Source organism: Cuculus canorus, chromosome 10 (assembly GCF_017976375.1).
Source record: "Cuculus canorus isolate bCucCan1 chromosome 10, bCucCan1.pri, whole genome shotgun sequence".
Classification (NCBI taxonomy): domain Eukaryota; kingdom Metazoa; phylum Chordata; class Aves; order Cuculiformes; family Cuculidae; genus Cuculus; species Cuculus canorus.
In genome coordinates, this window is record NC_071410.1 from 18,392,759 (window position 1) to 18,420,011 (window position 27,253).

At 41.5% G+C, this 27,253-nt stretch overlaps 1 protein-coding gene across 2 annotated transcripts in view; it reads left to right on the forward strand.

Annotated features, from left to right (window-relative positions):
* Window positions 1-27,253, forward strand: part of TRPC5 (transient receptor potential cation channel subfamily C member 5) — a 101,861-nt gene that overhangs the window by 50,549 nt on the left and 24,059 nt on the right. For both annotated transcript variants that reach the window (XM_054075911.1, XM_054075912.1), the window contains exons 4-7: window positions 12,453-12,789; window positions 16,439-16,578; window positions 20,291-20,613; window positions 25,088-25,283. In XM_054075911.1, the coding sequence (XP_053931886.1) occupies window positions 12,453-12,789; window positions 16,439-16,578; window positions 20,291-20,613; window positions 25,088-25,283 (996 nt within the window). The remainder of the gene's footprint in view (window positions 1-12,452; window positions 12,790-16,438; window positions 16,579-20,290; window positions 20,614-25,087; window positions 25,284-27,253) is intronic.

Below are 27,253 nucleotides of genomic sequence, written 5' to 3' on the forward strand. Positions count from 1 at the left end.
CGTTGACAAAGTTACAAGCCAAACCTCTAGTAGCCTAAGATGAAAATTCAGAGTGCACCTCAGTCATTGTCTGGGGCTGCAAATTGTTACCACAGTTGTTTGTTCTTTATACTGAGCACAAAAACTGTGTAATGTATGTTGATTTTAGACTAATTACTAGACAAATTTCCTGCAACTTTTTTCTTTTTGAGTGGAATAAACCTCATTTTTTTTCCCAAAATATGAAATGATTCCACTTCAGCTTAATCACGCAGATACATTCAACTTCAAGGTTCTTTCTAGAGAAGTTGCTAAGAGGGAATTGGTAGAGAGATCATTACCTTTGGGTGGAGGGGCAAAACTCTGTGGTTGGAGTAGGGAGTAGATTTTAAAGTTACTTTTACTTTGTACTAGCATAAGTGATCTGGGACTTCAAGAGTATTCTTCATCAGACCCATTATTTAGACTTCTTCTCTCCAAGGCATTTTGGATGAAGCCATTGTACCTTTTCCCCACCCCATTGCACTCCCATAGTGAAGAGTAGGTGCTGATTTGTTCCAGCTACAGAGAAGTAACAGCTTTCAGATTTCTAGTGGGGGTTGTTGATCTCCAACAGTGAACATACAGGACTGAAAAAAAAAACCCGGTGGGAAAAGCTAGACATCTGTGGGCAGTTCTTGCTCCAAAATGGGTCCTTGGAGGAAAGCTTTTCAAAGCAGCAAAGTTAGGCTGCTAAATATGCAGGTAAATAGGCAGTAAGTTTTTGAACAGAGTATAACCTGGTTAAGTGCCTAAATCCTTTTGCAAATCAGACACTTACCTGGCTGAGGCATTTTGAAATTCCACTGCTGAATTGGCTGCACCTTTTGGCACCCGGAGAAAAATCTGATCTTGCATGTTAAGTTTTAGCAAGCAGTTGGCAGTCAGCCCCACCACAGGCACAAATCCCTGTCCCTGCACTGAATCCATTATACACGGTATGCACAACTTCATCTTTTGGTCTGCCCTAAGCACCTCAGTCTTCACTGCAAACAACCTGGTTGAGGGCTGGATTAGTGAGGGGCACTGCTTCCTTTCAGTCCTCCCTCCACAGGAAAAAAAAAAACCACACTGTGCAATGTTCACAAGCTCCGTCTCCATCTCACCTCGAGTGTAGAATGGTTGTGTCCACAGTTTCAAATCGCAAAAGGGCCCTGATCCTTTCTCTAGACGATAGGAAAGATTTCATAGCTGTGATCACTGTTTGCACGGCAGTCACAAAATATTAGATAAAAATGAGGGCAGCTCTAATACATTGCGAAATGTGACAAGTGAGATCCAGCACAGACAGCTTTGTCCAAGTCCACTTTCAAAAGAAACTATTTTCATAGGATCATGGGATTTCGTGGTCCAAGAGACAAGTAGGCTTTTCATAAACGCTCTGTAGTATATGGCATTTGTCTTCATATTATTACTTTTCAAGTTCTTTTATTCATGACTAGCTTTAGAAGAAGAAAGGTGCTGAAGACTTAATATGAAAAGGCACAGATCAACTGTTGAGGCTCAATCTTCACTGTGTTGTTTTGGCACCAAATTAGCTCTGCATTTGTTAATTTGTCTGCATCTCTAAGGAAAGATGGGGAAAACTCATCTCTTGGGACCTTGCCAGTCATGTAAAGCATGGTTGTATGTACAGTGTACTATCGCTATGTTAGAGAATCAGAGCATAGGCTGAATGCACGTACAACTTTTATATCCATTAAGGCTTTTTTACCTTGCCAAAATAATGTAAAGCAACCATTGTCTAGCAGTGAATCATGTCTTAAAGGGCAGATTTCGCCTTGTGTATAACATTCTGCTAAGCCACAAGAATAGCAATTTACATTCAGCCTTTTCCTGCTTTCCTGCTCTCCATCACAGGTCCTTCACATCTTCAAAATGAAATGAAACATCACAGTAGGAGGTTTTTAGCGCTTTGCATTTTTCTGGTACTGATAGTTGCAGACAGCTGTGCAGGTTTAGTTTGTATGTCTGTAAAGAAACACACACAATGCTAGGCACTCAGAATAAAGTGGATGTTGCCTGTGACTGTATTGCTTAGCATTTTCCCTGAATTAGATCAAAGGAGTGCATGAAATTCCCTCTCAGAAACCTTAACCTTAGTCTCTCTTACTCACTGTACTCTAAATCAATGAAAGGAAAGGAGAGAAGTAGAATTGTTTGCTTTTCTAATTTAAAACCAGTGCTCTTTGCTGTTTTCTCTTCAGGATGAGGCTTCAAAAGTTTTAGTTGATTTTTTTTTTTCCCGAGACATTTATATAGACAGCAACCTCCTGAGATGCAGAACTGGAGTGAATGAACAATCATTCCTGCCATGCCACATATTTTTCAGCTGTGTCTTGACTGATGTCAGCTGTGTGGCTACAGTTAGAAGCATTGCATCTTTCTCCAAGGAGTGTGCATAAACCTGGCAAATTTATAAGGGCACTCCACTTTGTGTATAAAAAGAGCTTTTAAAAATATCAGAGATGGGTGAAAAATGAAGTGAGAGGTCTGCAAAAATCAAAGCTCATCTACTGCACCTTGTTTACCTGTTTGGAGAGCCATTCGGGTATCTGAATGGGTAGCCAGGGATATTTCTTGCTTGCAGGCAGTGCTAAGTTGTTCTCCCATGGTTTTGACTGCTTCCTTGCCACAGTGCCTGGAGGTATAATAATAGAGGGCTGAATATTTGTATTGTGCTCTTTAAAGGCACAATAAAAAGGTAGTGTTTTGGTGAGCATGCACAGCTCAGAAGGTTAGTAAGCAGGCTGTTACTTTTAGGTTTCTAGGATGAAATCATGCCATATCACGAAAAGATCTTTATTAGGACTAGATGAGGGAAGCAGAGCTGCTCTATGTGGAAGCTTTTTCCCTTCCTAGTGACCTGGAACATGCTTATCCCTTAGGATATTAGTGTGGATGGAGTGGACGCACTCCATCCTATCTGTCCTACACCACAAACCTGAATGTAAGTTTAAGGATTTCTAAAGCACTGAATGTCCAGCTGTCACCTTTCATTTTGCAACCGCGTTCTTTCATTCACTATTGTATGCAGCAGAGTTACCATCTGATGTGTGAACAGTGGCCTGTGCTAAATGAAGCTGTATTTTCTCAAACGTTGTCCCAGGAGGCAGGTGAGGTGACCACGTTGCAAAATCTTCTGTGTATGTGGTACTAAATGAGCTGTTATCCACAGTCTCAGTGGCAGGACTTTGGGGTGGCAGGTGGGGAGACTTACCTGCATTTGCACCCTTAAAGCAGTCTTTCCTGCTGATCGGTTTGCGCAGTTGCCACATTGGTTTGTTTGATTTGGGAAATCAGCATGGAAATTTAAGCCGTACAGCTGCATTGTGTTACAAAAATTAGGATGAGTGGCATTTAAGTGTAACCTCACTCCAAACATGGGAGAAGAAGGCATATTCAGAGTGGTTCATCAGTGTGACAAAGTAGACTTGAATGTTTATTTGAGGAAACGGTGTTATTTGGTATATTATTCACGTAACACTAAATGTTCTAACTCAGTGAAGGTTAGCCACATATTGCAGCTGTCACAGAACAGAACTGCAGAAGACTGTCTTCTGACAGCAAAATCATCTGTGACTAATCTTTGAAAAAGCAACATAAAAGCGGTATTTCAGTCAAAGACAGGGACTCTGCTGGTGTTAGCCTAATGTGTAGCAGGCAGTAAGTGCCTGGATCATTATTTAAGTCATTTTTGGTTCCTCTGACTTAACTGATCTCTTGGACAAAGACAGGAAATATGCTAAAAGCTAAAGGGATTGCCAGTGTTTTAAGAACATTCAAGAATGATTTAGTGAGTTCATCAGTTCCCTTAACATCATGTATCCTATCAGTCTTCTTGTGGCAAGAGAAGAGTCTTGGGAAGCCAAAGATAAAGTACAGGACATGATTGATTTGCTTTCTATAAACAACAGAAACTGAAAAGGAGAAGTCATCTTGTATATTGTATAAGCCAAGTGTTCACTCTTACCATGTCTGAGGGTCAGGAGTGCCTTTCAGCATCAGCTTTACATCAGTAGTCAAGAGCATATCATATTATTTCATACTTCACTTTGAACAACATCCTGAAATATAAAACAGTCGAAAAAATACTGCTATGGATTCTTCCTTTTGGATACAGAAGTGGTCATTGTTATTGATCTGATTTCTGTGAATTTCAGCTTTACTCCTGTCTCCTTCTGAAGAGCGTTACGAAACGCTGTAGAGAAAAGAACTGAGATTCCGCTCCTCTTACACCTCTTATGTATTCATCAGATCCATCATCATCCAGACGAGCCATTTAGATGTCTCATGATTGAGAACACAGTTACCTCAGAGCAATTCACTCCAAAAAAAAGTGAGATGGGTAGATGGGTTAATCATATCCCCCCCAGCCGAGTTCTTGTGCTGAATGGCATTTAAAAGCTCCGACTGCACTTTTCATGTTCTTATTTATTCTCTGTGAACCCCAGCTGGGTGAGTAAACACCCTTCACCACAGCACGTGTCTTCCTCACCCTACAAAGATGATATTATTCAGTGGCAGAGGTAGCCTTTCGAAGTTCCCAAGAATATGAGAAGTATTTGTAGTACACTGGCCTGTTCTTTCATGGATATTGGAGTAAATTTACCCATTCAGGAGAAGGTAAGGTACAAAAAAAGAAACCGAAATTAAATAGTTTCAGCATAGATATTTCTCAGGTCAGAAAGAAAGCAAATGAAAAATATTTTTAGAACCTTTTATTAAAACTAAGAGGGTAAAACAGGTATGTGTTTAATACTTGTGAATGACTTTGAAAATTCTCATGTTTGCTTGATTTATCACTTATTTAATGTAAATGTTAGAAATTCACTAGGGAGAATAAACCCAGCCTTTTACTTAAAAGTCAATACCTTCTCCACTTCAGCTAAAGCCTCAGATGGCTCCTGGTATTCATTTGCAAGATCTGGAACTCTTGAGGTGGTGCCTGCAAGAGGGCTTACTAACCTCTGCAAGACTTTGTCTGTAAACAGTTTTTAGCCTGTATGTTTTTTCAGTGTTCCTGTAGCTTTTCAGCTCTTGGAGACCAGGTAGTGTGTTGAGAATTAAGTTGACTATTAAGTTAGGTATATGGCTCCTATTCAGCCCCTGCTTGTACTGCAGCGCTCTGTCTTTGGAAACCCAGTCTATGCCTATTTAATCGCTGCAGCAGAACAGTATCCTGGAATGTTTGCTGAAATACTTCTTACAGGAATTTATTTATCAACTGCTAAAATAAATGCTGAAAAGTTTTGCTTGTGTCTGGACTCTTGCTGAGGGTCTGACCCAGATGACCCATGTTCTGGGTGGGAATTGCCTCCAGAAGCAACGCTTAGCAGCTTGCCTTTATTCAACACAGAATTTATGCTTGCACTTAAATTCAGCTGGCACAGGCCATAAATACAAACCTATAGCTAAACACACGTTTAACCACTCTGAGTATAGATGCATTTAATTTCAAGCTAAAATACTTTGGTAATTGCTTCTCCCATGGGCAGGTACCATGGATTTGCAAGCTTCTACCTTTGACCTAGAATATGCAGGACATTTTTATTTAAATATTTAAACAAATCCAACATAAAACTGCAAACTGTGAATTTTGATGGAACTGTAGCAAGCTTTTAGAGGTTTTTCAGTCTTGCCTTTTGCCGGCATTCGCATCACTGGTGCAATTGCTACTGCTTAAGCTGAGTTCATATCTGCTACCACCAAGAGATGTGTTATGGATAGGAGACCTTTAGTTAAGACTCATGTGTCATCTTAAAATGTTTTAAGAACAGATTAGACAAAATTCTTTATAACTTGAGGCCATATGTTCCTCTGTGGAGGATCTAGAGTTTGTTTTATTCGCCAGCAGAGGGATTGAGCAATATGGATAGCACCTGGTTTTCCTGAAGGACTTTTCCAGCTCTGCTAGTGATCTCCTTAATGGTAGGAGTGACTGCCGTGTGGATTTGCATCTGTGCTTCACTGTTAGTAGTAACAAGCCTGTGAGTAGCAGCTGTGTTTTCGGTAGGATATTCATCCTATATTTTTCTGAGAAAAAGCTATTATCTCTTGGAAGTGCCTGATGAGGAATGTTGAGTTGTAATGCCTTTTCCCAGAGTTATACAGCTTTCCCTTCAACTTCTTTGTCTCATTTCTTCCTTTTTTTTCCCTGTTGCAGAAAGTACTTCAGTAACAGGATGAACAACCATTGGGTGTTTACCCTCTGCAGCTCACACTTAAGCAGCAGAATGTAAATAACTTTGCAGTCATCAACAAGGTCAAACTTTAAAAAGAAATGTGCTACAAAAGAGGATTTTCTTATTCATCTCACTGTTTGCAACACTGCAAACTTGAGGAGGCTGGTGTTTCTTATGTAGAATATCTGGTCTCATAGGGCTTACTGGCTTGCTGCAGCAGATGTCAAATTAGGCCACAGATAGTTTCTCTCTTCTGTCTTGTGCTAGTTTAGAAATGTGGCTCTGGGTATTGCCTACTGGAATTTCCTTTAAGAGCAATCAAACCAATACAACAACCGCATTTCCTTCCTTCATCAGAAGATCGTGTCCTTAGTACAAACTGGAGGCAGAGTGGTTTTTCTGCTGCGCTGTTGTGCTACTCGGCTCTCAGGAGGAAGATGAATTTTAAGAATTCGTGTCTTCGTATGCCGTTTCGTGTTCCTAAAGTTGGAGTAAAGAGGATCTCTTCATTGCAGAGGGGGATCCATGTGCCTCTTGACATTGTGCCGAATGTTACTGCATATTTGGGCTGTTGGACAAAGCTTGTTGCATTAAGCTTTGTGGGTTAAGATGTTAAGATCTGGCATGGACTGATAAACCCAAGCCCATGGCAGGACTGGCAGTGTAGGAGTTTCCTATATCTTCATGGAAGGAAAGAAATTCTAGCCAACTCGTTCTGAAAATTGAAGTTTCTGGGGAGTAGAGAATGGTGATGTCATTTATCCTTTTCATGATAGAATTGTATTCACAGGAAATCTGTGTTCTTTACACATCTAGCTAAAATATATACTTACAGACACTGCAGTTGCCTGATTGTCACTTAGGCAGCAAAATCTAGCTCAGTTCATGTGAAAATCTGCCTCTCTGAAGCCAAAATAGCTTTAGTTGTAGAGGGCAACAGCTTATAATAATACTGCGAAACACAGTAACTTTGCAGGTATTCCACTGCCATGGTTTAGATGCTGCGGGATAAAGTGCTGTTGGTGAGATCTAACCTACTGAAGTGAGTGTCTGGCAGGGGAACTAAAGTTAATTTCATGGCTCCCATGCCACATTTGGCTCTCAGTGGTAACCTCCTTGGGAGCTGATGTAGCTGACTGATAGAAGAACTTGGTCCTGCTTATTAACACAGGGCTCTGCAGTTACAAATTAGTGCTTATTCATCTATGAAGAGCATTCACTATCACCATCCACAGCAAGAGCACAGAAAAGAACTCCAGCAAACTCCAAACAGAAGAGCCTGTTGGCAGCCGTCACGATAATCAGAATAAACACAGAGAGATACTGTGCTCAGCCCCTGTGATGTCTATCAGGGAGCTATTTCAGTTGTTCCCTGAGGCATTCACATCTCAGCCCATCTGTGTCTGATCCTAAATTACTTATGACTGTGAGAGATAACGGATTTCCCCATAGATAAGGGGTGGGGGGGGGGGTGGAACATAATTTCTGTGTTTGATATTTATATTAATGGCACAGCATGCAGAAAGCATTTAATTCCTGAGAAGTAGAATTTCGATGACAGAAAAAAATTAGTAAAGATTAGATAGAAAGTAAAAGACACTCCATCCAGCAGCTGTTTTTTTTCCCTTAAAAATTTTCCCCTTAAAAATTTTCCCCTTAAAAATCTTCCCCTTGATACGGGATCAGGTGACAATGAGTATGATGAACATTGAAAATTAATTTCTCTAATAGCACAACCCAGCTGCAAGCCAAATGTTACACAAAAACCCTGGCAAGACCAAAAGCAGAAAGGGAGAACATAAAATACTTTATATTGCAGTAGTCTTTGCCCTCAAAGTGCTTTGAAACCATGATTAAAGTTGCTGATCTCACTTCTTGGAAAGGCAAAGATATTTATCCCCATTTTCAGAAGCCAGGAGACTGAGCATCTTACCTACTGGTGACAGCGGCATTGTCCTCACACGAAAGTACTCTGAGTTGCGTCTTATCTCTTAGTCATTGAGTGAAGTGTATCTTCAGCTAGGGACAGGTTCTGCTCAGCAGGAAATGGAGGAGCTTGCTCTTTGGATTACCTCCCCCAGAAATGCATTTACAGGCTTTGTCTATGGGTAGGGATAATCCTGCGCTTCCACAGGCTTCATAGCATTGAATGTTTAGTACGTACATTAGCTGAACTGAATATAAATGCCACCTTTCAGAAGCATTCCTTTTCATTAGTAGAGCCGTCAGAACATTCTCCATCCTGTCTGTGGGATGATGTCTTGTGCTGCCATTTGCAATAGAGATTGGAGGCTCCTATAATGCAGCAGTCCTTGGAAAATAGTGCTTGATACTGTGCTTATTATGTGTTGGAGAAATACACTGTTTGCAAGTCATATGCTCATCACCTTAAACAAATAGAGAGCTTCTGGCACAGTACATCCGCCTCCCATTCTGGATCATCTACAAAACCGGGACAGTATGCAGTTTTTTAAATTATCACAATCTCTGCTTTTCATTTTGCAGTACCTTTACCTGATACCAAATCCTGTCACAAATGGTATATTCATGTGAAATGATAAAAGACTACGATATACACCGGCGCTATTTCCATCTATGGCAAATGAAAGGCTTTGCAGAGGTGAAAAGTATATTTGGGACCCTACTTACATGGAAATTGAATTTGTATTCAGGAAAGTCCTTGGCATAAGTAGTGTTGGAGAAGTCAGCTTGTTTTGGTCAGATCTCAGTTCTGTCAATTTGCAAAGTAGAAGTAAGATTGTTTCCTTAACTTTATGAAGAAATCTGATATTATGACAGATAACAGAAGTTCCACGATATTATTATCACTTCAGGCTACTTCACACCTAAAAGGGCTAAACCTGAGCTTTTGCATGTTCTTATATTTTAGGTGCATTGATTTAGCAGTATGATTCCTAGACAATCTTTAATGAGTTGAGTCTAATCAATGAATTTGATGGTTTAGTCTAGAAGCAAAGATGAGGCTGACACTCCCAGGACTGCTTAGGGACATAACCAGGTTCTGTATTCTTTCAAGCTAGCACAAAGTTACTGAGAAGCCATTGGTTCTTTAGGCAGCACACCAAGGGCTTAGTTGACTTCTTCATTATAATTTAGGATTCCAGTGTTTCTGCACAGTGGAAATGTTGGGTTTCAGCCAACTGTAGTCTTTGCACTACTTGAGATCTAAGCTACAGTATTTACTCACTTTAAATCTGTAATTAATAAGTTGGACTAATATGAGTTAGTAAAAGCCTACATTGGTAAGTGCATTTAATAAAGACAGCGTTTGATGGTTTGTGACATTAGGGAGAGTTTCATTCTGTAGTGTGCTTATATTTCCCTTAGGCCATTTTCAGTGAGGTTGGGATGGACTTGATTGGAAAATTTAATATCTTTTTCCATTTCCATTCCCCTTTGCCAACTAGTCTTTAAATCTCCTCTTTCATGATGTGTGGATTTCTCTCCATTTGAAGAACTGACATCACATACAACACAGAAAGCAGATTTTAGAAATGAGCTATTAGGCAGAGAAGAGGCTCTTTTAAGATGCTTGCAAGTTGCACAGCAACCAGAGGAACACAGAGTCATTTGATTTCTCAAATGACTCTGACTTTGACTCAAGGGAAAAACAGTTTTATTCTCCCCTTAGAGCTTTCTATAATATGTGATAAAGAGAAAATGTGTTTATACATTTTCCACCTTAAAAAAAAAGTTGTACCTCATCTCTGAGAAACAGCAGTATCTGTTACCATGTAAATTACCACAGAACACATCTGGTCACAGCTCTTGGTTGTGATCTTAAATGAGAAAATAGAGCAGTGTAAACTTATGTTTCTTCTAGCTTTTAGACTTAACACTCTGACCCTTCTGAAATCATGGATTAAAAAACCCAACCAACCAAATGACAATCCATGCTTGGTGTTTTCTTCAGTTTCTGTAGAATTGTTTCTTTCATCACTGTCCTCAAACTCAGAATTCTGCAGTAACATTTTCAATTTGCTATTGGCAACAGATCTTGGCTTTTTCTGAATGTCAACCTAACATCAACTACTGTCCAGTTTCTGCTGCATGTGTGGGTAGGTTTCTGATTTTCTTTTCCGAGTCCTTCTGGAGCAGAGGGTCACTTGTACTTTTGACACAGCAGTGGTGTTTATTATAGTAAAAACACATGAACATCCAGCTTCATAAATGCCAGATATTCCTCTTAGTGATCTTACTTTGAATACTAATTTGGGTCAGTCCATAGATTTGAACTACCCAGTCTGATTCTGATATAAACACCCGGTTACAGCATCTAAAATACATTCACAAAATCTAAAAATACCTACAGAAATGAATGAATTTTATCGGACTGAGCAACTAATTTTTCCTTTTGCTTGTCCTTGGCTTAGTCCTTCTAGACATGGCATAGATTTTGTTCTGCTTGTACAGAGCACTCTGAGAACGGCACATGAAAAGTCCTCCCGATATTCGGCAGTTTTGGTGGTGAACCACTGTTTAAAAGATATGGGTGTTTGCTAAAGCTTTTATTAAGAAATTGTCTTTTTCGCACCGAATCTGATCTGGTGACTAAGACCTACGGGAAATTCTAGGTACAAATGCTTTAGACATGATGAGAAGAGCCTCGCAGCTGTCTCGTAAATGCAAATGTGATGGCTGATTCAGTGCTAGCCCCAGCCATGTCTACACCGAGTGCAGTAGCATCTTCTTAGGAGCTTCTGACAGCATCAAAAAAGTCATACTGGTTTGGGGTAGCTGAACAGCAAGATGCGTACTCTTGTGTTCAGAAGCCAGTCCCTTTGCCACCATGGCAGAGTCTTTCCAAGAGCTGGTTTAAATTGTAGTGGTGAAAGAGTGCTTTGCCAGATAAAATCTTCCCTGGGGTTGAAGAAGAGCGTGTTGGCACCACATCCCTCCCAGAGATCCCTTTTACACATAGCGTAATAAACTGTACTGTCATCTCGTGGTTACTCACTGCCTTGAGTGTCCTTTGTAAGAGAGGTCTCCTCTTGATAAATGCTGCTAGCATTATTGTGTCCATTGGAAGTGTGATTCCTTCTGATATATCTGTCATCATAGATCATAGATGCAGTTATATTGTAGTGTGTTTATCAATAACTGTATCCATGCTAGGACAGTTTTTCTGATTTACTTACAGCAAAATAAGTATAACGAACAAGCTCAGAGTGATAGTTGAGATCTTCTGAATGTAATAGATCAGAAATCTAACTTCATTAAGATGGATTAGAAATCAAATATGTGAAGAGAAACACAGTTGTCTTGGTCTTGCAGACATCTCTAATTAGCTATAGGTCTGATAGCCATTGCTTTGATAGCCACTGGGCTATCAAGTTTTGATAGCCATTGGGCTGTGCAGGTATAATCAGGGACATAAAGTCTTTTGGCACAGAGCAGAAATATTTTGGCTTGAGTGTGAAATTCCAAGGGCTGTGAGGTATTGAACAGTCTCAAGTAGTTGCAACCTGAGCATGTCTGGTGTGGAGTCACTGAGATCCAATAAATCACCGCCAGAGTGAAAGTAAACTACGAAGTGTCACTTTTAGTACTGTGATCAAAGGTTTCTTTTTGCCTCTGCTTAAACTCTTATATTTTACAATTTCTCCCTTCCTTAATAGCGAAGCACATTTACAAATGTGCTGTCCTGCTTCCTAACAGATGTCACCTGGCTGAACTTCGCATTACTGTGTGCTGTCTCATGCCCATCCCATCCCACACACATATGCTGGCCTCCTTGCACAAAACCACGTGCAGCACCCCACACGCTTCTGGAGGCATTGGCTCTCCTTCTCTCTCACACGCACACTCTCAGAGCTTTACACCTTTTCCCTCCTGTCTCATCTTTTAGTCACTTCGTAAAGATGCTCAGAGCGATTTGGTTGAGACAGCCCAAACCTGAAACATTCCGAAAAGAAACATGCTGAAACAGAAACACATGGGAAGAGGAAAAGCTCATAGTAATTTTTGTTGTATCACTTTTTCACGAGGCTTCATGTGTGGTGAGTGACTGATCCACATAAGGATGCCTCAAATAGAAAAGACCTCATAGAAGAAATCTGAAATGCTATGTAGAAAAATAAGAGCAAAATCTCCCTCCTCTCTTCCCTCTGTCTCCAAAATATGCTTTTCCACCCCATAGCCAGACCCAAACTTAATAGGAGGGGCTGTGTGGGCTCTAAACCACGAAGTACCAGTCAGTAATAATCTTTCTCTTTTTTTCCTCCTCAGTTTGTTGCTCAGCCGAACTGCCAGCAGCTACTAGCAACACTTTGGTATGATGGCTTTCCAGGATGGAGACGGAAACACTGGGCAGTAAAACTCTTGACCTGTGTCACCATTGGACTGCTATTTCCTGTGCTATCCGTGGCATACCTGATCGCACCGAAGAGCAGGCTAGGACTGTTCATTAAAAAGCCATTTATAAAGTTTATCTGCCACACCGGCTCTTACCTGACCTTCCTTTTCATGCTCCTGTTGGCATCGCAGCACATTGTCAGGACTGACCTCCACATGCAAGGACCGCCTCCCACCATCGTGGAGTGGATGATCCTGCCCTGGGTTCTAGGTAAACCAGAAACACAAAAATGCCTGAGCCACAGTCGCCTGACTCGCACCCATGGCAACTGTGTGGAGACTCATCTCAGCATCACCAGCATGGGAAGAGATTTGGCAGGCAGCTTCAGTAACTGTGTAAAACAGCTGGGCACCTTCTGGAACAGCAGATCCTGTTGGCCTAGGGCTTTTCTGCTGTTCATATTGCCATCTGACATGCCTTTAGACATGACCCTGAGTAAACTGCATCAGACCCAGCTCTCTCCCTGCTTCCCCCATGTGCTGTGTGAGGAACAGGTTAGGAATTAGCCTCTGGGTCATGCTAGTAACAAATGGTGTCACTTCTCATGCCGGCTTGATTCTGCGGCTGGTACGTGGCAGGAGGCAGTGCAAAAGCCTGCCTCTTCTTTCACCTTCTCACTGATCTGCTCCTGGAGCCAGCGCGTACGTATCAGGCCTGTTTATTCCTGGGCTCCCAGACTCCCAAATAGCAGAAGGCAGAAAAGGAAAGATAAATTTCACTCTGCCTTATGCTTCTGTGCTGATAAACACTGAGCAAATCAATATTGAGAGCTTTAATATAAGCAGAACAAGGAGGGAACGTTTATTATCAGAAGGTTAAATATGGTGCTCTTATTCCAGTCTGGCTTGGACAACCACAACTGTGAAGAAAAGGAGGTGCCTCTTCTTGAGGGCAGGATGTACAGGTTGGGTAGTGAGATGGGATGGGAGAAAGTGGGTAGAGTCAGTGAGGGAGAAGAGCAGCAAAGCATAGTTGAATGTATTTTTGATGAGAAAGAAGTATTTAGCCTTTTAAACAGAGCTCCAGCATAACAGCAAGTGCAAACCTGTGGACTCTTTTAGAAGCATGATCTCTCTTCACATTTGCTTAGGGACGTGGTTTAAGGGAGTGTTAGGAATGGTTGGACTCGATGATCCAGTGGGTCCTTTCCAACCTGGTGATTCCATGATTCTATGATTCTATAGAAGCTCCTGTCTACCTTGTGGTGCCCTTAACATGTAGGACCACTGTGAGTTAGTTTGTTACTGGGACACCTACTCACAGGCTGTGGTTTCCACACCTTTCTAGCTCAGCCTCTGTTCCTACAGCCCAGATCACTTCAGTGCAAAACTCCAGAGGTCAGGTAATAGGGAATTACGATTCTCTCATAGTGGTCAGTGGCCTGGGAAGACACACCTCTCACAAACCTCAGTCTCTGGAGCTCTCCGTACAGCTCTTCAGTGCTTCTCAATGATCCACCTCTGCTTTCCTGTGCCTGCTGTCTCCTCTCCCGGCAACGCTGAGCCCCAGCTCCTTGTTTCTTGTGGTGGCTCTGGGTCAGACTGGTTCTGTGCTGCATGAACCTAGCTATTCCCTGTGCCAACCCAAAAATTGCTGATGGAAAAGGAGGGAAGAAAATAAGAGTTGCAAACATGTTCACAAATCGCTTTCCATCGTGACCCAGGGCACTTTGCTCCTCGCGTATCTCTACCACAACTTAACAATGGCAACTCAGGCTTCGTTATCTTATTAAACTGATTTATGGCATTGAAATGAATGTGGTGGTAGAAACTTCACAATAAGCTGAGAGGGTTAAATGTCTTTTCTGAGCTTAAGTGATCTCTTCACTTCATCCTTAACTTCATGGTTAAAATTGAGGGAAATTGTAGGCATTTCAGGAAAATTGATTTGCAGATGAAAGAAGGATAATCCGTTAAAAAAACCCTTTCAAAATCGCCTCTTCCTGCTGTCTGCTCTTCTTTTTGAGTTCCTTTGTTTCAGATAAATAGGGATGTTGTGGGATTGTTTATTAAATGGAGAAATTAGAACAGTTTCGCAGATTAAAGGTTATTATTTAAGAAATATCTTCCACTATAAAGGGAGGGAGAGAACAGGCACTCGCAGCATTGCTGTAACTATAGTAACCAGCAACGATAACTCACTATAAATACAGTGTATGAGTTCTTCAACATGCTCCTCTCCATTGATTTACTTTATTTTATGGGTTTGTGTGCATGCAAAGATCTGGAGGCAGCTGTAATAAAATTACCTTATTGGCCTTGACGTTACGTTTGCCTGACCATTGACCTGCTGGCTGGCAGCTGTAGAGCTAAGATTGATTCTTGAATGTTTGCAGCAGTTCATTTCAACATTATCTGCTCTTCAGATTGAGCTTTCAGGTCCTAAATCTTGAAATGCAAGTAGCATTTCAGTGACCACTGCGGTATCCTGTGGTTAGGTACAGGTAGCAATTTGCGTAGCTATACTGGTAGTGCACTCGGAGGTGTATTTTGTTGGTTTGGTTTTCTTTTCACAGATGTTTCAGGTCTTTGTTCAAGGATAATGTTGTAAACTAGGTAATCCAAAATACCTGGAGGCTCTAAAGACGTTCTTAGAAGCATGTAGGTGACGAAGGAGCCTAGCTGCCACTTGCTTTTTAATGGGACTTAGCCTCTCAAAAATAGAGTTCTAGGATGTATAAATGACTTGGTATTAAATTTGTATGCCAGGTGAGTTTAGCAGTTTGATAGTGAACTTCAGAAGCCGCCCCTCACCCCTCCAACTGCAAGAAGGTATAGTGAAGATGAGCAAGGGCCAAAAATTATTACCGGAAGGTATTTCAAAGTTGAGATGATGGGCTCTGGCTGTATCCTTGAGAACAAATATTCACCTTGCAAAACCCATAGCCATATCTGACATGAGGTGAGTCACTGCTGAGAGATGTGATGCCAGGCTGTGCCCTTTTTCATGCTGAGTCCTACTTTTTTTCCCCCAAATAGTCCCTGTGGGCTTTTTGTGCAGCGAAAAGCATAAATACAGTGACTGAGCACATAGAGTGAATTCACTTCTTCCTTCTTTGTTTTGATATTTCCAGGTCAGGGAGGAAATGTACTGGCACACAGAAGCTGGTACTAATGTTGCATGTTTAGCAAAGACAGTCAGTAAATCGGTACTGTCCAACTGAGCAATGAATTACTTCTAGTTTCTATGAGAGCAGACAACCTGTTAGAAACTGTACCAAATACAGTTGCTTAAATAGCTTATTTATATAGAACAATTTTCTTAAAGGGGGTTACAGGAAAGCTGGGGAGAGGCTTTTTATCAGGGAGTGCAGGGAGAGGATGATGGGGAGTGGCTTTAAGCTGAAAGAGAGCAGATTTAGATTAGATTTTAGGAAGAAATCCTTTCCTGTGAGGGTGGGGAGGCTCTGGCCCGAGTTGCCCAGAGAAGCCGTGGCTGCCCTGTCCCTGGAGGTGTCCAAGTCCAGCCTGGATGGGGCTCTGAGCAACCTGATCCAGTGGGAGGTGTCCCATCTTTAAGGTCCCTTCCAACCAATTCTGTGATTCTATGATATAATTCTATACATTTCATCTGAGCCAATCCACGCACACTAAGTTATAATTAACATATGTTTCAAGCAGGCTCCTTGTGTGTGTATCTGGAGGCCTGGATAGGTCCTTTTCATATCTCTCTAGACTACATTCCCCATGTAGTTGTAAAATGTCTCATAATCAGCGGTGTTATACTTTGTAGAATACAGGAGGGATGAAACATTTTTTCCAAGCTGTTAGTTTAGAAATGTCTTTTATTACATCAGATATCACAGTGCTTTAATGGCAAATAAAACCTCGTCGTTACAATAAACTCTTTCTTTCTACAGGTTTTATCTGGGGAGAAATCAAAGAAATGTGGGATGGTGGATTCAATGAGTATGTGCATGACTGGTGGAATCTGATGGATTTTGCGATGAACTCCCTCTATCTTGCAACTATTTCCCTTAAAATTGTTGCCTACGTCAAGGTACAGTAACTTTGGAGAGAGAATTTATAACTTGCTTGAGAGAACTGTAGTACCCAGGGTAGAAATTGTCAAAATCAAAATTACAGATAAAAGAAAATAGCTGCTTTTCAAGCAGTCCAGTTTTGAAAATTCACACGTAAGGCTTAGAGCTTTGTTTGCAGACTGATCATCCTTCTCATCCTTACTCTTTGATTAAGACTGAAGTAGGATAAGTAAAAGTTTCTTGTTTTGTAGCTACTCAGTAGCCAAAGATAAATTTTCTTTTACATACTGACACTGAACCTCTGTGAACAATGTTAGACATAGTAAACCCACAATTTTTAAATAAAGCAGTAAAGGAAAATCAATAATAAGGTTATCTGAAAACATCTACAGCCTAAATTTATGATCTGTAGTCCTACAGATCTGTAGGTTGCTAATCAGAAGTTAGTCAGAAGTCTATGAAGAAAAGGAAGCCTGCTAGTAGGAGGTTTCCACCTCATATAAGGGTATCAACTTATTCCCTTCAATATATGATTTTGAACTATAGGCAAGGAAGTTACAAAGAGCATGCTGGAGCTTTAACACCCTTTAGATTCTTCACTGTCATGTTCCATTTATGGCAAGAATGCACATCAGAACTCATCCTCAGAAGCACCTTCCATATTTATAAACTTCAAGTTAAGAGTATGCACATGTTTTGAAGCCAGAGGATGGCCTGAAGCGCTTTCCTTCTGTCTCTGTTTTTCAAAGACGCAGATGAGACACAAATGGCTTCCTGCAAGCTCCCTTATGCAGTGACTCTCTTTGACTTCAGTTGGAACTGCGTGCGTGGTCTGATTCTTTTCTTGGCATGAATCAGCAGTGGAGATCAAGTAACTGGAGTCTGCTCCTTGGTCTCTTAAGTGCTTTCTTGTTTTGCTGTGCTGCTGTGTTGGTTTTGCTCTGGTAGAAGGGTACGACTTCTTTTCGCCCAGCTCCTAATAACCAGAACAACCCCAAAGCAGCCTTGGTTCGTCTCACCCAAGCATTGTATGCAGGCAGAGAGCAAAAGAGGAGAAAATTTCACAAAGCTTATTGACTCCAAAATGGCAAGGCTTTTATAAAAAACTCTGTAGCAGCAGTCCTGCTACGTGGGCTTTTTAAAATCCAGAAGGCAGCGTAGTGGTAAGTTAGCTTTTCAAAGGGAAAAGCTTTAAGATAGTTGCTGTTCCCTGAAGAGGCAGCTCTGTAACAGCATCAAAGCAGGAACAGATTACATCTTTTTTCTCCCAACATTCAGAACCAGTGAGGAAATTAGACTTGAAAGGTTGATCTTTAAACTGTGAGAAATAAAAAAAAAAAAAAAAAGCTAGAATTCGCAAGGAAAAAAAATCTCAAAACGTTAACAATCTCATCTTTCTTTTTCTCACACACAAATTACTGGAAGAACTGTGCATCCACAGATTTGTACAGTCACACGCTGAGGTTTAAACTCCCAGCCAAACCACAGGTATAAAGGAAGCACAGCTTTGTTTATATACTCAAAGAACTGCCGAAACTTACAGGCTGACTACAAAGACCTCTATGCCAGCACACAAAAGAACGCTTACAGGAAAATATCTGAGTACAGATCAGACCCACTTGGATTAAACCTAGTTGATCTAAGGTTTGCTCCTAACAAAGACCGCTGTCAGGCTATTCTTAGAGGTGCACAAAATCTTACCTAAGAGTAGTTCTGAAACAGCCTGCTCACAGGAGTTCCCTTCTGACCTATGTCACTTCGAGGTGGTGGTATGCTCTGAATCATTAGGATTTGTAATGTTGACCATGGCTTCAAAATCTTCTGCAACATGACTTGTAAAGGTTTTTGTTATTTATAGAACAGCCCACAGCTGGAAAAGGCTGGTATATATGCCAATATACCATATTCTAACACTTCCTAGAACTTCAAAGGATTACATGGACACGTGGCCTTCTGCCAAATATCAGAAAAATAAATTGCATACTGACACTAACATTTTCCATCCTTATTTTTATGGGGAGACATTTCTTTTCTTGATTTGTCTAGTTCCAAGACCTGGCCCTAATGTCGTCCAATATCAATGAAATCTTCAGGCAAATTATAGGGTAAAAATACATTCTGAATCAGTTTTCATTTGCTGCATTGAATTATGATGTAGTGTGGAAGGGTAAACGTGACTGCCCGGAGTAACTGATTTGTACTATTCTGTGTACATCTCTGCTGTGTTTTATCTCCATTTTCTGATGCCTCACCCAAACAACTCCCACCTTCCCAGATACCCAGCTTCATTACATACTTCTGAAATCTTCTGTTTTCTATTACTTTTGATGCTACCTGGTCTGAAGAGACTACTGTTTTCCAAGCAATGATATGCTATCAGTTTATAAAGGGCCAAACATGACCCTAACAAGTTATTTTAAAAAGCAGAGGAAGAAGATCTTTTCACATTGCTTTACATACAGCCTGCACTAAACCCTAGCAGAATGCCCCTGGGCTGCTGTGTCCAGCCAGCACGCAGAAGAGAATTGAGAACAACTGTGCCAATCTGCTCTCTAGGCAGGCGAGGCTTTCCGATCCCAAGCATCCGCCCCCGCTGCTAGATACTGGCAAACAGTTAACATGTCTGCCTGTTTGTAAACATTTTAAGACTTCAAATCAAGTTAACAGACTCAGGCCATGGTGTTCATGGAATAAAGAACAGTTTGGAAATGTCAGAAGCAATCAGAGGTTATGTTGAATTGCCTTTGTATCATGTCTCAGCTGCTTCGTACAGAGGAATAGTCTGAAATACCAATTTGCTTTTAGCTGTGTCCTTGGAAAAATTATGAGCTTGTGTGTCGGACTTTCAGATTTAAATAGAAAGTCCATACAAACTCATCCATCAGTATGGTATTGATACCATTTCTTTCTAAAAGGTACAATAGTTATCTTAGGAGTCCTAAACACACTGGCTACACTGTTAGCCATATTAGTCTAAGTACATTTTTGCCTTTTTATACATGTTAAATGAGCAGAGACAAGTGTTAAGAAGACAATTATTCCTTGATGTTAAAATATCTTTGACTCCATTCTGTTGTGTCAGTGTAGTTAAGCCAGAGCAGTTACATTCATACTACCAGCTCTTTTGTGTTACCTATTTGTATCTGACTGCAGTTTGCTCAGAAAGTGCTTCTGCTTTTACAACTACATTATGAATCAAGTTAATGTTATAATTGATGCACTCAAATGTATCCAGCATTTCAGCTGTAATTATGACCCCTGCTTTAACAACTCTCCTAAAATTGCTGTGACAAATTAACTAATAAGAAAATTAATATGAAGAGAGCATTTTGGTTCTGGACTGTTGGCACTTTTTTTGAGATTAGTAGGGAAGGAAAGCATCCACTTCTTACACTCAGTAGTTCATTGCTTTCCTTCTAAATTTAGAGTAAGAACAGCCAACGTACCAGAAGCATTCTAAAGTAAAGCTGGTCCTACAACTATCCATACTGGGGTGGGGTCATAAGAAAGTATTGTTAAAAATAAGTCCCTGCCCTAATCAAGTAAACTTCATTCATGAATATTAGGCTGACGTGAGCTGAGACTTAAGAGTTTAGAAGTACTTCTTGTGCCACCAGCACCTGGTTAGTATTCACATATGAACTGTTAGTGTTAGCAGGGGTGACTTTTTGGGTTATCTCAGGGTAATTATAACATAATTCACTTTTATACTCTTGTTATTTCTTTCAGTATAACGGTTCTCGTCCAAGGGAGGAATGGGAAATGTGGCACCCGACTCTCATTGCAGAAGCCCTCTTCGCTATATCCAACATTTTAAGTTCCTTGCGTCTCATATCCCTGTTTACAGCAAATTCACACCTAGGACCATTGCAGATTTCTCTGGGACGCATGCTGCTAGACATCCTTAAATTCCTTTTTATCTACTGTCTGGTGCTTCTGGCTTTTGCCAATGGACTGAACCAGCTTTATTTTTATTATGAGACCAGTGCCTCAGAGGAACCCAACAACTGCAAGGGGATCCGATGTGAGAAACAGAACAATGCCTTCTCCACGTAAGTCATCCTTTCATTTCTCTTTTTAATGTTGAATTCACTGTCCCCTGTCTTACCTGACTTTGCCTGTTGTCTGTAACTGCACTGAGAGTGCCTTTATTTATTAGTTCACTAATTAGTTTATTAGTTAGTGCCTTTATTTATTAGTTCATTAGTATTAGGTGAGCTGGTCAGTTAAACAGGAAAGGTGTGAGTTAGCTGGGGCAGATATTCTGCTGAGCTTTGTTGTTATAAAGACTCTTATGTGGGTCTGGAAGTGAGAGACAATTGCTTGAGTTCTGGACCATAGAGTCTCCTTACACGATACTGCAATGTAAATTTTATTATGGCTATGTACAGTTTCAATATATCTGGGAAAGCAAGTATCCTTTTGCCATAATAATTGTTTTGGGTGATTCTGGAGGAAAGGAGAGGAAGATAAACGATATGTAGAAAGGCAGGGGCAATCCTATGAAAAGAGGTCCTAATAAATAATGTGATATGGCAACAGCAACAATCTCACCTAGGCCATTTTTAGGCATACATGATGTTCCAGGCTTCTCTGATTTCCTTGCAGTGGAGTGAGACTAAAATCCCAGCAAAATCCCTTTTGCTGGAAATGCTGGTACTTTACTGAGAGGTTGGCATGGAATTTGCTGTGATGACAGCTGGCAGGGCTGAAAGAGATAGCACATGCTGACAAATAACATGAATTGTCCTTCTGATGTATTTGTTTTAATTACTAATAGTGGAAATAATTACAATAATCAGCCCCCACCCAATTGTTCTTGCTGCTTGCACCGTACTTAAAGCACAAAGGGAAGAGAAATAAATAAAGCACGGTCTAGAAAAAGGCCTACGGCCTGCGAACAAGCAAAACAAAACTGTTGTCCACCACTTTATGCTAAATTAAATAAAACTTGTCATGATGCCTAGTAATTCTCTACAGTTCCTCAGCTGAAGGGTTGAGGTTAAGAAAGGATTTGTGACATCTTTGCACTGTTATCAAAAGCAGAAGATGGCTGAGGCCACATGAGTTGGAAGAGAAAAGGCTCCGACATTGTCCTGCAGGCTCCCGCCCTAAAATAAGTAGGGGATTTGAACGGGACAGAGTCCAGCCTTACAGAGCATCGTGACCTGGTAGGCCGGACATGATGCTGTTTTCCACTGCAGAGCAGGAACACCATAGGCTTGATTAATTTTCTCATTAAACCCATCTATTTCTGGGGGAAGTGAGTGGAACTGCACTGTGCTAATGAAAAACAGAATTAAAGACTTCAGTCTTTTTTCTGTTTTAATTGATTCACATGCCCAAGAAATGTGTTGTGCTGCCTTTGCAAAGGAATTAAATAACAAATACTATTCCTTGATCTACGTCTATATTGATGTGGCAGCCAGAGGGAGAAATGTTTGGCAAGCACTGTGTTCATTAAGTGCCAACTTCTAGGTCATGAAGTGTCGAACCCAGGAAGGTCAGAACTAGAGCCTGCCTCTCCCTGGAGCTAAGGCAAACAGATGCATTCAGTTCCATGGTCTGGCTTGGACCTGTCTCCTTTTCAAAGCGATTGTTCTACACATTCACTGTCAGCAAGTTAGTGAAGAAAACAACAGTAGGATTTGACTAAAGCAAAAGAGCGTTGGGTCAGCAGGAAAAAGAACGATCCTTAAGTCTCTCAGGAGGTGTAATATCTTGGGAACTATAATAGAAATGATACAGAACTACTTAACAGAGAGTGTGCCGATCAGCTTAAATACACACCACAATTTCTCCCACCCTAACATCAGTTTAAACCCCCTGCCAAGGTGAATGAAGCACAGAAAGGAAGTTGAGGGGGCTCAGCCTTTGTGGCAGAGACTTGTTTAAAACAAAATCGCAGTGGGAGGGTATCCATTAGGGCTGAGGTCTCCTGGCAGGGGACACAATGCTCTGCAGTTACTTTTGTTCGAGATTTGCTTAAGAAATTTATTTACCGTGTTCTTAAAAGTTTAAATAGTCGTTATTAACACCCCCAGTACAAGCTGACATTTGGCCCTTGAGCAGATGCACAGCATGGTTGACTGGCTAAGAGCGAGCAACCTGCACAACGGAAAATTATACTGTTGGGCCGGGGAGAGCAAGTGTGGCTGGCAAGAATTCAGGTTGGAGCTTACCTCAAGTTTGCTCATAGTTCATCCCTAATGGAAGAACAAATGTGAAAAGCTTTCAATCAGTCCCTTTTGATTCCTACCAGTATTTCTAGGCAGTCACACAATAAGATCTAATTTTGTAAGGGAAGGAAAAGCAGGACGCCGCTTGTGTTTGTACAACTTGTTTAAAATGTGACGCCTATTTACTGGTGCATTATTTCCTATTACTCCCAAAGGATGGGTTTAATATTTTCTTGGTGGGGAAATTTTCTGCATCGCAAACACAGATCATGGAAAAGTAATATTCCTTTGTGACAGCAGTGAGGTGAATTCATGAATAATTTAAGGTTTTATGCTTTAGCCTCTCCATCCCTCAGAAAGCAGAGTGTCTACTGCTTACAATTTGAAAATATGTTTATTGCTGTGGTTCTGGCAGCTGAAGGAGGGAGAAGAGACAGAGGAAGAGGAGGTGGAGGAAATCACACCTTAGTGTTTGCTGTGTCATTCTCACTGGGGGGTCGTGCTCATTGCTGAGGGGCTCAGGAGGGTTCTTGTGGCATAGGGGGGCACTTGCTTTCTCTAAGCCACATACAGGGGGGTAGAGCTTTGAGACTTTTCCTGTTTGCTTAAGATCCAAAATATACTCGACAGGAAGGGGTAGTCTCTCAATCACAATTTCCAAATTTCTGTTTTTAAAGCTGCTTCTCCAGCATAGTGTGAAGCCCACCTGCAACACTCACTGGGAAAAGAGATTGTGGTTCTAGCCTGCCATGAAACACTGAGAAAAGAGTAATTAAGCCTTGCTTCTACGCAAAGGTGCAGAAACCAGTTGCTGTCTTTTTCGAGGGAGGCTACATGTCCACGTATTGGCCTTAGTCTGGGTCCAAATCATGCGCCTCGTTAATACTGTGAATTCAGAGCAAGCTAGCATTCAACCACAGAGAAACGTTTAGTGTTCTTTGGTTAATCCTTATTTTACCACCTCACTTATTAAATCTAACAAACAGCCTGACTTTTGGGAGAGAGGATTTTTGCTTTCAAGAGTCTTCATAATTTTGGTCAGTGAAAAGCAGAAGATACATAGACAAGATATAAAGGAAGTAAATCCCCATATAAAGCGCAGAGAGAGGATACATGTGGAACAGGTGCCCAGAGAACCTGGGAGAACAGAATCCTGGTGTGTCAAGTAAAGTATCTGAATTTTTTGTATTGATTTTTCTAGTAGGAGCATTTGAAAATATTAATGTCTGCTGACCTCAGGCCAAAATGGAAACCCTTAAACAGGCATATAAATGCCATATTTTGATGATATAAATGCCTTATTTTGGAAAGCTGAAACAAAGATGACCAAATAGAGCAATTATTTAGACTGCTCATTATGTATTTGACGTGATTGTGAAAGGTCACTTGTCTCTGGCTGAAGCATATACAGACCTGGGATGATTTCATCAGCTGTAAAGCACAGTGAGGTCAGGTCTAGTTCATCTATGGAAGGAAGACTTCAAAAGAAGAAAACCTCTCAAGCTGACTTAATGTGATGACTCTCTTTCATCTGAGTCATTACTGATCAATTGTTGCAGCATGCCACTGAGGGCACTGCTCTGGGATGGGGGCGAGCTGCTGCCCAAACAAGCCAGAGCCACCAGCAGTACTGGCCACATGCATTGCCAACAGGAAGGGTCTTGGCACACTGGCCTGCTTCACTTGCACCCAAAGAAATTGTAAGTTCTCACCCCATGTTAGAGCAAAAGGTGCAAGTGGGTGTGATTTCTGGCATCCTGTGCCTCACAGTTGTGTACTATTTGACTACTATGGTCAAGCTGTAATTGGGGATGGGTTACCTGTGTCTGCAGGCACGTTAGTGACGCAGACGCTGATTAAATGGGAGAGCCTGTGCCTGTAGATAACAGCAGTATCACAGCATGGGAATTTTAGAGGGACTACATTGTGGCTGGGTTTTGCATGTGTGTAGAGCCAGAAAGGGAACCTTGGGTTCCTTCAGGGCATTTAGGCTTGTGGCGTCTCACAAGGCTGTGGGCAAGGCTCTCAGACAGGTGGCAGATGCTGTTGATGTGGCACAACCCTCAGGTGCGTGTGCCAGTGGGTCGCTGTAGAGGGAGTGCCTTCTGCCTCCCTCAGTGGCTGTCCTGAGCAGCCAGTTTGTGGTGTTCGGGGCTCCTGTGTCCGGGGCTCCCTGTGTCTGTGTGCTCCCCACCTGAACAGGGCATTGTTTTCCATTCCCCAGAGTCAGGTAGACAAGTAAAAATGTGAGAAGTGTCCCTGCCCATCGCAGGAGGGGTTGGTGGTAGATGATCTTTAAGTTCCCTTCCAACCCAAATTATTCTATGGTTCTATGGTTTATTTGCAGACTTTTTGAGACTCTCCAGTCACTCTTCTGGTCTGTGTTTGGTCTGCTGAACCTCTACGTCACCAACGTAAAAGCCAGACATGAGTTCACAGAGTTTGTTGGGGCCACTATGTTTGGAACCTACAACGTCATCTCCCTTGTTGTGCTGCTGAACATGCTCATAGCCATGATGAACAACTCCTACCAGCTCATTGCCGTAAGTTATCTCATTCTTCTCTCTTTGCTTTTATTTTTCTCCATGTGCCTCATCTGTTTGGCTCACAGCAGTTGTCTGTCTTCTGGGATGCTGGAGACTGCTGCCCCCAGTTTTTGACAGCAGAGAGTTGGGATTTCTACTCACTAGCTTGAATCATGCTTGCGGAGGAGTTATTGCTCTGTTTGTGATGCTTCTTAGCTGGAAAAGGCTTATCAGCTGTGATCTGCCCTTGTCTTCTCCTGCAAAGTAACCTAACTGATCACCTTGTCATTAGCAGCTGATTTAGTTTGTGACAGAGAGAGTTCATAAAGGGAAGCCTTCCCACTGCTTCCTGATGTTTGGTTTTAGCTTGAGGGTGTTGTGTATTTGTTTTTCCTCTCTCCTGTATTTCTGTTTTCTCATCTGAAACCATGTATGTCAGGAGTCCACTCCTATAACTTCTTACTCCATAGTCTTCCCACTGAAATGAAATCATTTCCATCTGTAACACCGGCCAGCCTCCTGGCAGCTGACTCTGTAGACCCATAATCTCAGATTCCTGAGTAACCTCAGTGCAGGATGGATCTGAGCTGAGGAAGCTCATGGCTGCCAGTTGGCTGTAGAGCCAGTTTCAAACTTAACTTTATCTTCATTTGCATGTTCAAAACTCATCTGTTTACTGGAATCTCATTCTGTGCGCCAGTCTGTACATTGATGATGAAATTTGTCAACAGATTGAAAACTAAAGCAGCAGGGCTCTGCATTTTAGATTCTTCAGGTAAACTACACAGGGAAGCAAAACTTGTGTACATGGTACTTAAGGTAAACCAGGGGGTATTTACTTTCCAGTTCTGACACCTGTCGTGATAGGTTTAGAGATGGTGAGATGATGAAGGGTTACATCATCTGTGAACAGAAACAGGAGTTAGGAAAGTCATTTGTGTCCTCCGCTGGTCACTCAGAAGTACAGGCAGATGAAAGACTTCCTTTGGATGACTCTTGGATATAGTCTAGAAGAGAGAGGATAAAACAGAGAGAAGGATAACCAGTACCAGCTCTGCTACTATTTCCATTCCCACCTTTCTGGACAAACCTCTGGAGAAATGTGTGGATTAGCTTCTTTCCTGGCTAAAGCACACAGGACTATGGAGTTGGCTGCCTGAACAGTTTCCACTACTGCTGTTGATCATCTGCTGATTCAGGTGACTCCTAAATGTAGTCATCTAGTCAAACTGAGCATAGACTCGGACAAATCGGTGATATTTTGGACATTTGATCTCCAGCGTGTTAAAAAGTATGAGAAAAACTGGGCCGTTGACCTTGCAAATGAACAGAAAAGCAGCTTATCACAAAGGCATCGCTGCTTTATCAGTCTGTTTCAATGCTCCAAGTGCTTTCTCTTTGTTCAGTGCTACTCCTCACATTCCAGGGAGACTGGAATGAGGGACAGAAAACAAAGATACCGTCCTTGGCCACTTTCTCCTGTTCCCTTTCTTTGTTATCATAGAATAGGTTTGTCACTGACACAAAGCCCAAACCTAAGATTGGCATAAGAATAGCGATTTTTGCTATTCATTGGGATACAAACCACTTATCATGCTTGCCCCTGAATAATTTAAGTGATGCAATGACACATTACAAACAATCCCACATGACTTGTAGAGACCCATCATAACAATGGACTGAAGTGAATGGTCCAGAGCAGACTGTAGTGTTCATGGTTTTGTCTATGGAGCAGTTGGGAACAGCGAATTGCTCCATCAGAAAGTACGCTTGTGAGAGACCTGAGGGTAAGGGGCTGAACTCATAATGGAGCCATAACACGCAGTTCAGTGTGCAGCATGAGCCCCCTGCTCCAACAGATGACAGTGAAAATGCTACAGGATACTTCTTTGTCACTCAAGCTGTCATATTGCAATTGCTATGGAGAGCGGTGGCATTTCTTGGGAAGGCAAGAGGCAGCCACTTCCAGCCTCTTCTCATGCAGTATG